Source organism: Lepidochelys olivacea, assembly GCF_965140295.1.
Source record: "Lepidochelys olivacea isolate rLepOli2 genome assembly, chromosome: 1".
Classification (NCBI taxonomy): domain Eukaryota; kingdom Metazoa; phylum Chordata; order Testudines; family Cheloniidae; genus Lepidochelys; species Lepidochelys olivacea.
Window position 1 is genome coordinate 131,924,142 of NC_140411.1, and position 13,587 is coordinate 131,937,728.

At 41.1% G+C, this 13,587-nt stretch overlaps 1 protein-coding gene across 1 annotated transcript in view; it reads right to left on the reverse strand.

Annotated features, from left to right (window-relative positions):
* The window catches only part of PUDP (pseudouridine 5'-phosphatase), a 149,536-nt gene that overhangs the window by 106,267 nt on the left and 29,682 nt on the right, over positions 1-13,587 (reverse strand). The window contains exon 2 of the mRNA XM_084648974.1: positions 3,057-3,275. Coding sequence (XP_084505100.1) covers positions 3,057-3,275 — 219 coding nt within the window. The remainder of the gene's footprint in view (positions 1-3,056; positions 3,276-13,587) is intronic.

Here is a 13,587-nt window from a genome sequence, read left to right on the forward strand (position 1 = left end):
TTTTTACCCTAGGGGACCCGATGGGTCAGCTGAGGAGCCCCCTGGAGTGGTGCCTTTGTGGTGGTGTATATAGGTCCCTGCTGACCTGCCACCTGCTCAGTTCCTTCTTGACAGAATATTCCCACAGAGGGGAAGCAGAAGGGATTTGGAATGGACATTAGCAACACATCTTGAAGAAAAACAGTTACAAAAGGTAAGTAACCGTCTTTTCTTCTTCGAGTGATTGCTCATGTCCATTCCAATAGGTGACTCCCAAGCAGTTTCGAAAGAGGAGGGGGTCAGAGTTCACCGAGTTGCTGATTGCAGTACTGCCCTGCTGAAGGCCACATTTTCCCTTGCCTGTTGAATCATGGCATAGTGTGAATGAAGGAGTGGATGGAAGACCACGTTGCTGCCATGCATATGTCCTGAATGGGGACCTGTGCGAGGAATGCAGCGGAAGAGGCCTGGGCCCTTGTGGAGTACGCCGTCAACACTGGGGCTGGGATCTTAGCCAGGTCAAAGCGCGTTCTGATGCAGGAAATGATCCATGAAGAGATGTGCTGGGACAAGATGGGAAGCCCTTTCATCCTCTCGGTGATTGCAATAAAAACCTCTGGTGACTTACAAAATGGCTTTGTGCGTTCAATGTAGAAGACTAGGGTATGCCTGACATCCAGGGAATGGAGTGCCCACTCATTGTCGCTGGCATGAGGTTTAGGAAAGAATACCGGTAGAAATATGTCCTGGTTAACATGTAATTACGATACTACCTTGGGTAGGAACGCTGGGTGAGGGCATAGCTGCACCTTGTCCTTGTAAAAGACCACGTAGGGGGTCTCAGAAATTAGTGCTCTGAGCTCGGAGACCCTTCTGGCCGAGGTTATGGCCACCAGAAAGGCCACCTTCCAGGAAAGGTAGGATAAGGGGCAGGTCGCAAGGGGCTTGAAAGGGGACCCATGAGTCCGGAAAGGAACAGGTTAAGATTCCACTGGGGAACGGGCTGCCTTACCTGGGGCTAAAGCCTATCCAAGCCCTTAATAAAGTGGCCCACCATGGGATTGCTTAAGACTGACCTGCCCGCCACACCCGGATGGAAGGCCAAGATGGCCACCAGGTATACCTTAATAGATGGTATGGCAAACCCCTGTTGCTTCAGGTACAAGAGGTAGTCTAGCACAAGGGGAATAGAGGCTTGCTACGGGGAGGTATCTTTCTGTATGGACCAAATGGAGAAACACTTCCATTTTGTCAGGTATGTTGTGTGAGTGGAGGGCTTCCTGCTCCCCAACAGAACTTCCCTAACAGAGTCCGAGCTGGTTCGAGCTGGTTCAAGCTGGTTCAGCCATGGAGTTTCCACGCCATGAGGTGGAGGGACTCCAGGTTGGGGCGTTGTAGTTGGCCGTGATCCTGTGTGATGAGGTCCGGGAACATAGGAAGGGCCACTGGCCTGTCCACTGATAGGTTCAGCAGTCGGGGCCATGCTGGTGCTATGAGGATCACTGAATCCTTGTCCTGTCAGATCTTGAGGAGTACCTGCTCTATGAGGGGGAAGGGTGGGAACGCATATAGCAGGTGACTCGTCCACGGTAGGTGAAAGGTGTCTGCTATGGAGCCTTGGCTGTGGTTCTGAAAGGAGCGGAACAGCTGACTCTTTCTGTTGCTCCCTGTTGCACAGGTCCATGAGAGGATAGCCCCAACTCTGGAAGATCAAAAGGGCAATGTCCGCTCTGAGTGACCACTCGTGAGTGTTGAATGAGCGGCTGAGGTGATCCGCTAGTTCGTTCTGTGCTACCGGCAGATATGAGGCCTGTAGCTGGATGCAGTGTGTGACACAGAAGTCCCACAGTCAGAGAGCTTCCTGGCACAGGGGAGAAGAGTGAGCACCACCTTGTTTGTTTATATAGAACATCACTGTGGTGTTGTCTGTCAGTACTGCGACACATTTGCCCTGAAGATGGGCCTGGAATTGCTCTCAGCTCCCTGACATTGATATGCAGCGATAGTTCTGGTTGTGACCACATGCCTTGAATTCTGATACTGCCCAGGTGCACTTCCCAGCCCGTCTGGGATGCATCTGTGAGCAGCAACAGTGAGGGCTGAGGGCCAGCTGAGTGTTAGTTGAATATACAAATTATATCCAGATTTTCTGTTTCTGGTTTTTTAAACTTGCTCCCCTCTCCAGCTCCACCCCCACCACACTCGTTTTACCCCCAGCCCTTTTAAACTATTAAGAAATTAGATATAAATACAGCCACCCCTCAAAAAAAAAATCTAGACTATTGGTAGTGCACCATAAAGGCTGAAAGGCCAAACATTCAAAATCCAGAAAGTTCCAAAAGTTATATTTGTTATGTTTACGTTAATTAGGCTACTTTGCACATACCTGGAATTTGCTATTCTGCCCTCTCTCATTATATTTTGCCATAAAATACTGCTGTTTGCTCCAGAAACATTAACTTTACATTCTATGTTGGTAACAAACTTAGTTTAGAGTTTTCTTCTTTTGCATGCCTGAACTTGTTACCTAGGGTTTTTTCCCCTCCCCCATTACATACTACAAACTTAAATGAAAGAAAATGTTACTAATGGAACCAAGATTACAAGTTCAAGAACTCAGAATATGCAACATATATACATGGACAGACACACAAGTCTGTCCTTTGTGTAAAGGCATGCATATTGATTATTTTACACAATACACTAGAGTGTATACACATACACACCTTAAAAAAAACTTGTTGAATTACACAGCTACTCTCAAATATTATAAAGCAAAGACTAGATCATGAAACTTATAAACTTTGTGCATATTTATCCTGTCCATGTGTTTTTCTGTTCTTTAAAACATGTATTAAGAGCAGCTGTTCCACAAGTGTATATGAAAAAGCTCTCAGCATCCTCAGTACCTTTCTACCAAGTAAACAGGAAATTTTTAGCAAAACCTGTCAAGGAAAGAGTGAAGAAATCAGGTCTGTGAGAGAAAGTGCTTTGTGAAAGGAGGTTTTAGAACTATACAATAGTCACAGTGTTTAAATAATTTCATATGCAGTTATTTAAATATTGAAGAGAAACACCTGGCATCAACGCAGCATTAGGAAATATTTTTTCCTGCTTCATTTTACTTTCATGCAGTAGCTCCTCTTTGGTCATTGGAAGCTCAAGTACATCTCGAATAATCTGTGCTCCCTCCAATGCTTTTTTACCCATGACTAATGATTTCAAATCCCAGGTATATGCCTTTCCAAAGCGTTCACAGATTTCTTGAAAAACCGTAGTATAAAGATGCTCAGTATCTGCAAAAAAGAGAAAGAAAAGGCATTTGTAATACGCAAGGCTGGAATCAGAACCAAGCTCTTATGTTAACAACACCCAAACTTTGCCTAATTGGAGGGTTACACTGGCAATTTGTTAGGTGCCACAAGAGTATATCCCTAAATGGAACTCACAACAGCTGCCCTTGTATTTAATACAGAAGTGCAGCCAGACTGCCGAGATCCACATAGTACACCAAGTATCAGGTATTCTTACTCTTCAAAGGCAACACTTCCATGTTATAGGAAAGTGCTGTGGGTCACGATAAAGAACTATATTGACCTGCAGTTTCACTGTCTCTATCCTGCCTGGGCTACTACACAGTACATGTAAGAAAAGAAATCTTAATTAAGAGATCATATTTATTCTTCAACTGAGGGCTTATCTACACTATCGCCTAAGTCAATGTAAGTTACATTGCTCAAGGGTGTGAAAAAGCCACCCCCCTGAGTGATCTAAGTTACATCAACTTAAAGCAGTGTCCACACCACTCTATGTCAGCAGGAGATGCTCTCCCGCTGACCTAGCTTCTGCCTTTCGTTGAGGTGGAGTATTATGCTGATAGGAGAGGGTTCTCCCATTGGCATGGCATATCTTCACCAGACGTGCTACAACAGTGCAGCTGTGCGGTAGTGTAGACTATCCCTGAGAAAGAAAAACAGAGAAGGAAATCTGGTACTTGAAGGATGTCATTACATCTTCAATTTAAATTACAACAAATAATTTATTTTAAAAGTTATTTTAATGTCTTTAAACATCAGCTGCAGAGTTCCTTCAAAAGATACCATAGTCATTATCACAGTGCCACTGGCATCACTACATTTATATCTGACTGTGTTTCCACTATAGCCCTGCCCTCCCATCTCTTTCTGTTTCCAGGGGTTAATGGTAAGAGGTCACTTCAGGCAGTATCTTGGTATATAAAAACTCAGCCTTGGGACAAAGCTTTTCTTTTTAAATATGATTAGTTTTAAAAACAAAAACAAATACCCGCCCTCTCCTGCCAAGAACAGAACTTTTCCGAGGTTTAGAAAAGTGAAGGTTGATAACATTAGATCTAGTCAGAGAGAATGTGGCTAGTAATATCTCTATTATATTAGTTCCCACCTCTTAAGCAGAGATTATAAACTGTACCTTTAAAAGTAGAGTCTCTTAAACACTATAGGTTGCTTTCCCAAAATGTTCTCATTTTTCTCCCTCATACATTCCCTTGCCTAGAAACTTTTCACCTTCTTTTAACTTAGTCAAAGGTAATAGTTAAATGAACAATTTCTCAATATGTTTTTCAAACGTTTCAGTACTTTCTATGTGAACAGACTACAGCCAACATCTGGGGAAAAGTTGTAGACATCTTTCAAATGCACTGAAAGAAATTATAGAGAATGTTTCTTCTTTATGGGGCAGTTGGCATGTACTTAACAGAGACTCTTTGACAGTTTTCCACTTTTCTAAGATCTTGATTAAAATAAATAATTTAACATATAAGAGAGAGGCTAGAAAGGTCTTTACACAGTACAATACGCGCTTCAGCGCCAACTCAAGCCTGCCTCACTTTGAGTGTGTGTTTCTCACCTACAGTTTATTTAAAAGTTTCAGGATCTGTAGTTTGAGCTTGAACTTTCAGAACAACAAATCTACCATACTAACATGCTGGAAGATTCTCTCTACATGATTTCTAGATTGGATCCTAATGAAAAAAAGTTCCTATTCAAGGTTACACTTATAAACTTGTTCCTTTTATTTTGGGAAATTATTTTTAAGAAAAATAAAATGTACAAGTTGTGAATGAGAATGTGTTCCACTCACTGTCCTGCTAAGTATCATGGAGAAAAAAAGAATATTTCAGAAACTTTCAATTCTAAGCTTTGCCATCGCGATAGCTTAGCGAACAGACTAAAGAGGTGGTAGCAAATGTGAGCAATACAGTCCCTGCCCTCTGCAGCAGCCTGACACATAACATACTCCTTTGCTGCTCACCTCCACTAGTTTGCTTTTCTTGAGACCAGCAGATGGTTCTAATTTGAGATCAATGAGAAACATATGGGATATTTCCTATCATCTCAGTAGGAAAAAGTGAATACACGGCACAAACAAAGGATTTTTCTGACACTTTGGTTTCAGCATTCTGTGTCAGTAAATAGAAGAGAACCTGAAGTTCAAAGGGGTTCAGTAAAGGTCCATCGTAGTTTAAGGAGTCTAGAAGTCTAGCAGACAGGTCAGGAAGTAACCCTCAGCCTACAAAAATCTGTAACATTTGCTGCAGATGCTGCTTAAGCAATTCAAATGTAGAGGGGGCAAAGAGTTAAGTGCATGACTAATTTAATCTTGGGTAGCCCCCAAGCAGACAGGTTACATATCACAATACTGCTCCAGATCAGCACAAATTCAAGTGAGTTGGCCATGAATGGTGTCCAGATTGATAGCTTGAGAAAGGAGAAAAACTGTTCACTTGGCACTACCAGTTGGTGCTCTCAGCAAGTTGAGGTTAAGATGAATTGACAAGATAATGCTTAAGATGTCACAGCTCTGTTTTTCCTTTGTTTCTGATCTGTTGAGAATTAAAATAAATAAATAAATAAATAAAATTGAGATCAACTAGAAAAAAAAAGAAACCTAAACCTTGATAAAACCTGGGCATTGGACAAATGGCTGCAATGGATTAATTCTAAGAATCCCTAGTTTCTTATATCATGACTTCAGGTAAAATTATGAATTTATGAATTCTTAAAAAACAAAAAGATTTTCCATCTGATATTTTCATGATTTAAGAAGACAGAACCCTTGTGGTCCTCCTGTGCCCATAGCTGCAATTTGGAAGGGTCTTACACAGGTGTGGAAGCTTTACTCCAATGGGCAAACCTGTAGTCCTATAGCACAATTAATAAAGTAACTGAAATAACTCAGACTTAATCTTCAGTCAGAATCTGGGACAACATCTAAATAAAAAATAAATAAAATAAGACTCCCAGTGCCTGTAATTTGTATATTTTTTTTGTTAAAAAAAAACACAACAGAGCCAACCATGAGTGTGTGTGTGTGGTGTCACAAACACACACACGATTAGTTCCCTGTTTTTTTTAAATACAAAAACATGTGTGAACTTCCCCTGGGAACTCTGCAACATCAGCTAGCTATCCAACAGTAACAGTACTCTTAGCTTTGTTATCCATGCTGACATGGGAGTATCTCAAAAAAAGCGCTGAACATACTACAGCCAGGTTAGCTTTTGTTCCATTACAAGCAGGGGCTGGGGCTGGGGCTGGGGGGGGGGGGGGCGAAATGCATAGCCAGCTAAATGGCAAGACAGTATGAGTGTGGAAAGTAATTGTATTTTACCATATGCAAACTATGGAAAGTAAAATATTCTATATAAAACTAAGGTGTGAGTGTCAAAGGCACGAAGGGGAAGCTCAACTCCTCTTGCCTTTCAATGGGAGTTATGTGCCTAGCTCCCCTTTATACCTTTGAAAATCCTCCCTGTGTTAATTGTGTCCTTCTAAACTTCATCCCATCTCATATCTTTTACCTAGATGTAGTCAATATGATGTATTGCCCACCAACTTCATTTCACTGGGGAAGAGTGATTTTATTCCCTAGCCACAAAGTCATTCCATAGTCATTTTTATATAGTGACCCTTCTTGTACAGAAGAAGGAAAGGCTACTCCATAGTTGTTTCTTACATTGTGCAAAAGCCAGCCACAATAAATACAGATAAAGTGACAAGAATTATAGAGGTGTTGGATTGCTCTATTTGTGATCCAGCAGAAAAATATGCTGAAGCATACCTGGAGAGCCTGGAGGTGACTTGTGTCACAGTATACTGTAAAACATGATTGTTTATAATCTGTTGAAATCACCAAAGAGAATCTGAATTAAAAGACCAGATCTAGCCAGGTTAGGGTTGTGTATTGGTTGACATCATTGTAGTATCTAAGCAACTCCTCTTTATTAATTGCCTGTGATCCAGGAAGATACTTGAAAATGGCAAAATGTAACTTATTAATGAATAAAGCCTGGATCTAAGTTTTTTTTGCCTGTTTTATTAATTTATTACAACACATTTTAACTTAATCTACAGTTTATCAAGAAGATAAGGTTAATAGGCATGCCAGCTTCCTTCAGCTATAGATATGGCTATGATTTAGTCATGGGTATTTTTAGTAAGTCATGGACAGGTCACAGGCAATACACAAAAATTCACAGCCCGTGACTAATACTATATATACCCCTGACTAAATCTTAAATGGGTCACCGCTGGGGGGCGCAGGGACCGCTGCGGGTGGGGGGGACGTGTCTGGAGGGGCCGCTGCTAGGGGGGAAACTGGGGGGCTGTGGCTGGGGGTGGTTGCTCCAGGGGCCTGATGTTGGGGGGAAGGCAGCTGCTTGGACGGCCTTGGGGGTCAGTCACACTGGCCCCTGAAGAAGTCACAGAGATTGCGGAAAGTCACGGAATCCGTGGCTTCCATGACCTTCATGACAAACACGGAGCCCTAGCTATAGGTTTTGCTTTATTGTTTGCTTGTATGACCTGGTTCATCTGTACTGTTGTCTTGATTGAATAAACATGTCCATGGCTTGTTCTTTTTCACTGAATCTGGTTTATCACTTGAATTCTAACTAAATTTAATATTTTAACTGTGCACTTTATAAAAAATGGGCCCAAACTGGATCCGAGAATCTAAACTCCACCAGGTTTTAGGTGTTTTGGGGGGAGAGACCAGGAGGGGGGAATGAAGGAAGAGAGATGGCATGCAGAAGGGAGAATTTTGTGTTCAAATCAAAGGTTTCAAGTACCTCTACAATTTTCATAGAAAATATGATCCAAAAGAGGAAAGGGCCTACTTTCTGGCTTCCATCTAGCCAAAGACCTGGTAGTAATGGGGGGACTTTAACCAACCAGACATATGTTGGAAAAGTAAAATGGCAAAACACAAAATTTCCAATAAGTTCTTGGAATGTATCGGGGACAACTTTTTGTTTCAGAAAACAGAGGGGAGTAACCAGGGGCAAGCCATTTTAGATTTGATTCAGACCAACAGGGAGGAATTGGTAGCGAATCTGAAGATGAAAGACAATTTGGGTAAAAGAGATCACAAAATGATAGATTTCATGATTCTAAGGAAAGGAAGGATTGAGAGGACAATGATTTCACATAAGTAGACTTTAACAAACTCAGAGGACTGGTAGGTGAGGTCCCATGGGAAGAAAATCTAAGGGAAAAAAGGTTCAGGAGAGCTGGTAGTTTCTCAGAGAGACTATATTAATTGCAGTCTATCCTGATGCAAAGGAAAGTCAGGAAGTAGGAAGCCAATATGGCTCCATCAGGAACTCTTTAATGACCTGAAAATCAGAAAAGAATCCTACAAAAGGTGGAAATATGAATAAATTTAACTATCAAATCATAAAAATATAACCAAGAAACAGCATCGGTGTCGAGTGTGTTTTCCCCAACACTCAACGTAGAAAGAGATATTACTAGAACTAGATTATTCTTGCAGAGCTTCCTAAAGTTCAGGATGAGAACGCCTTTCTGTCTAAAGGACAACTTTACGTGCTCTAAAACCTGCACATTTATTTAGATTTCTTGAAATTTGCTGTGCCATGTGGGGATGCAAAATAGGATTAGCATTCCAAATTTGGAGTCATTTGAGCAAGGTAAGGTACAAACCTGGCCACAGAGAGAGAAGGGGGCTGGGTTGGGAGACGTCAGTCAGACTGGGTGGGCCAGGGCCATGGCAGGAGCAGAGGGCCCGAGTGGGGAAGACAGAGCTTGGCTCGGTATACAGGTTGGGCTACATAACCTACTCCTGGGGGAATGCTGCGCCACTGCACATGTGCAGAATTTATGTCCCTGGCACATTTCTTTACTTCCCTGCAGAAAATTATTTTCTGATGGGGAAGCAAAGGGAAGCCGCAAGAGCAGTCATGAGATAAGAGGGAAGATCCTCTCATGGATCAGTAACTGGTTTAAAGATAGCAAACAAAGGGTAGGAATAAATTATCAGTTTTCAAAGCAGAGAGAGGTAAGTAATGATGTCCCCCAAGGATCTGTACTAGAACCTATGCTGCTCAAAATATTCATAAATTATCTGTAAAAATGTGTAAACAGTGAGGTGGCAAAGTTTACAGATAACACAAAATTACTCAAGATAGGTAAGTCTAAATCTGACTGCAAAGAGTCACAAAAAGATCTCACAAAATTGGGAGACTGGGAAACAAATTGGCAGATGAAATTCATTGTTCATAAATACAAAGTAATGCACACTGGAAAACATAATCCCAACTATACATACACAGTGATGGGGTCTAAATGAGCTGTTATCACTCAAGAAAGTATCTTGGAGTCATTGTGGATAGTTCTTTGAAAACATCTACTCAATTTGCAGCAGAAGTAAAAAAAGCTAACAGAATGTTAGGAACCATCACGAAATGGATAGATAATACAGAAAATAGCATACCACCACTATATAAATCCATTATATGTGCATACCTTGAACACTGCATGCAGTTCTGGTTTCCCCATCTCAAATACACACACACACACACATGAAAAAGTACTGACAACAGCAACAACAATTAGGGGTATGGAACAGCTTCCATTTGAGGAGAGAATAAAAAGACAGGGACTGTACAACTCAGAAAAGAGACAACTGAGGGATGTTATGATAGAGGGCTATAAAATCATGTGTGAATAAGGAAGTGTTAATTACCCCTTCACATAAAACGAGAACCAGGGGTAACCCAATGAAATGAATAGGCAGCAGGTTTAGAACATACATAAGGAAGTACTTCTCCACAAAATGTACAGTCAACCTGTGGGACTCATTCTCGGGGGACATTGTGAAGGCCAAAAGTATAACTGGGTTCCAAAAAGAATAAGATGCATTCATGGAGGATATGTCCATCAATAGCTATTAGCGAAGATGGTCAGGGACACAATCCCATGCTCTCGGTGTCCTTAAACCTCTGACAGCTGATACTAGACAGGAGAGGATGGATAACTCAATAAATTGCCCTGTTCTGTTTTATCCTCTCTGAAGCATCTGGCACCAGACACTGTCAGAAAACAGGATAGTATTCAAGATGGACTATTGGAAAGCTCCAGACATTGCTAAGGAATAACTTCTCATTTCACTCATAACATTTTCTCTGAAAATTCCCCTACTAGCATCTGTACCAGCCTTTTTGGGGAAAGCTCTTGTTTCTTTATTGGTTGTGCAACTCGACTTGGGATAGAAATGGCAGAAGTGTTAGTGCAGACAGCACCAGTGTTTTCCTGTTACATCTTCAAACCTAAGAACGGTGCTAGAAGACGCAGGAGTTTAAAAAAAAAAAACACACCAGTGAACTGCACAGACAGCAATGAAATTGTGTGAAAACCACTGAACATGCAGCCAAGGACTCTAACAAGGAGCAGCAACCCTAGAAGAGGACAGAGGAGAGTTTAGTTAAGGAAAGTCAAAATGTTGCCCTTCCAAAAAGGATACGTATTCAGCTCCAATACTGAGAAGGTAGGGTTAAGTTAATCACACACACACACCTGGCAGGCTTCCAAATCACCATATTATGGAAGCAACTCACTGAAGCGGCCACAAGTGTTTTGCAGATAGACCACTGTACATACACATTCTCTATTCTTTTCTGTCCTCTCTTTTCCCGTGTGGATTTGTCATGTCTGTCCTAAAAGCAGATGCCACACAGCCCCGAGGCATTCTGGCACTTGAACCTCCTACTTGGTCACCACATGACTGATTATAAATCCATTTAGAGTTGGCCCTAACATGACTGAATACTAATCAACTTATACAATCTATGAACAGAGATCGCTTTTCCCTTGGACTTCTTCCCAAATACTATGAACAATCCAGATGACTTTCTAAAGTAGGCTCTAGGTATTAAACAACAGTGTTTTTCATATACAGATTTTGAAGGCTGGCCTCACGAGATATATCATGTTGATGAAGGAAGAAGACCAAAAGGGTAATTGTCTTGACTGATTTGCAATTCTGACACTATGTTGGGGGTAGAACTTGAACTGAGATTAGGAGATGCATGGGGGACTGGGTAATTCACCGAGACATTTGGGAACTTACACTACCTGGTATGGCTAATCGATTTTTAGTCAGTGCTCCCAGAATAACATAGCTCAGTGGTTTGAGCATTGGCCTGCTAAACACAGGGTTGTGAGTTCAATCCTTGAGGGGGGCATTTAGGGATCTGGGGCAAATATTGGGGATTGGTCCTGCTTTGAGCAGGGGGTTGGACTAGATGACCTCCTGGGGTCCCCTCCAACCTTGATATTCTATGATTCTATAACACCCAACATTTGGATAGCGAGAGGGAGTCAATGGATATTCTGGCCATGAGAACCCCCACAGCTTCAGTGTGTATGCAAACTGAAGCCAGGGGAAGTTGTCACTGTTCATGACAACGTTTGTTGAGAGGGTATGGGACAAGGAACTACCCTGACAGGACACCTACTCTTCCAAGCTAATGATAGCTGTGTGCATATTGAGGCCACCATATTACAAGATATTCATTTTAATCTCACCACTGCTGCAGGCCTGTGGATAGAATTTTTCAATCAGCCCTTAGGTTTCAGATACCCTTTAACTGGACCACCCTAATACCTGATCGATTCCAAAATTTACTTTCACTCCTACCAGAGATTCAGAAAATTTCTGAGTTACAAGGGCAACTTCATATGATTCAAAATATATATCAAGTTGAAAAGTATGCCTTTCGCACCGCTTATAGACATATAAACTTATGTACATAGTATGATGTATTGTGTTTTGTGACTAAAACTGTGCAACAACCCCATTATAGTATTATTGTGGGCATGTTATTGCTTGTACTGTTGTTATTTGGTTTAGGGTTATGTTATTGTTGTTGTAAGGGACGTAATAATAATAATACTCTTTATGTCCATACTAACCATGCATTGTCATTGTATCCAATTAAAACCCCTAAGGTTGAAGCATCTGATGCAGAGTTTGAAATACAAAATTTAATGAAAATGGAAGTTTAAAATTGATAGTTGTGCTGGAAGCACAAAAGGGGTGAGTGTGGAAGTAGATAAAGAGAATTTGGATGCAGGCCTCTATATTGAGCATGAGTCAGACTTACTCTAGCTTTAATAACACAAGATTTGTAGCAGTGGGGATAGTGCGAAGAGAGTGGAAAACAACTGTGAAAGAGGCTGTTGTGACCTTGTATTAGATAAGAATAGAATGCAGACCATAAGAGAAATGGTAAGAAAAATAAGGTATCATGAAGGAATATGTATAAACAATATGCAGTTGTTGCTTATTATTGTCTGTAATAAAGGTATAAATACTTGTTTATCTAATTGTTTATCTTTGAGAGACCTGCGTAGGTGGGGAAACCCTGCGTCCTCGTGCACTCTCTCCCTCTGTGCAATTGCTTGGGGTAATAAACTGTATCTGACTTGCTGCACCCAACCTGAGAGTGAGAACTGTGTTTTTCTCTGACATACCATCAATGCAAAAATGGATACAGATGATGGAATATCATTTTGATATTATGAAAAAGACTGTAAATGCTGGATAGTCCATGTGCTACAGCGATCAGAACAATATAAGAATTTAAAGAGAATAAGAAAGGGCATTCTGTGCAAAGTATGGTCTAATTTCCACAACAGCAAGGGATTTTAAGAAGCAAGTCCATTTCCCTACTGTATCAGTGTTAAGCAGTCATTACCAGCTCTCACAATTTTACAAATCTTGGGATATTTTCAACTTTTTAAATAAAGCTCCTGATGCTGGAATCAAGAGTTTGCATGAAAATTTCAACTTTTAGTAAAAAAAGTTTCTACTGCTCATGGTTGTAGAGAAATGCTTGAAAACATGAAGAAGCGCATCCTAAAGGCTCAAAAACGATAAAAATACATCTATTATTTTAAAACTCTTGTGATTTTTGAACTCCTGGGGTAGGCAATGGTGCCGTCTCCCACTAGGCAACTTGCCTGTACTAGTTATTAGGGCATATAATAAAAACCCGAGATTGTTTTACCAAGAGGGGTCTGTTAAAAAGCCATCTATATAGTTTTCATGCAGATGCAAAGAGGTTGTCCCAGCATGCAAATTAGCAGAATTTCATTCATAAAAATTGACGCTTCTGTTGGTGTCATACCACATTTGTCAGCTATACAGAAATAACAGCAAAATGCACACAGTTTGACAAGGAAAAGCAGACAATCAAAAGTGTAGGGTGTTTTGGAGTACAGAATGTGGTAGAGGCTGTTTGTCCAATTAAAAGATAATACAGAC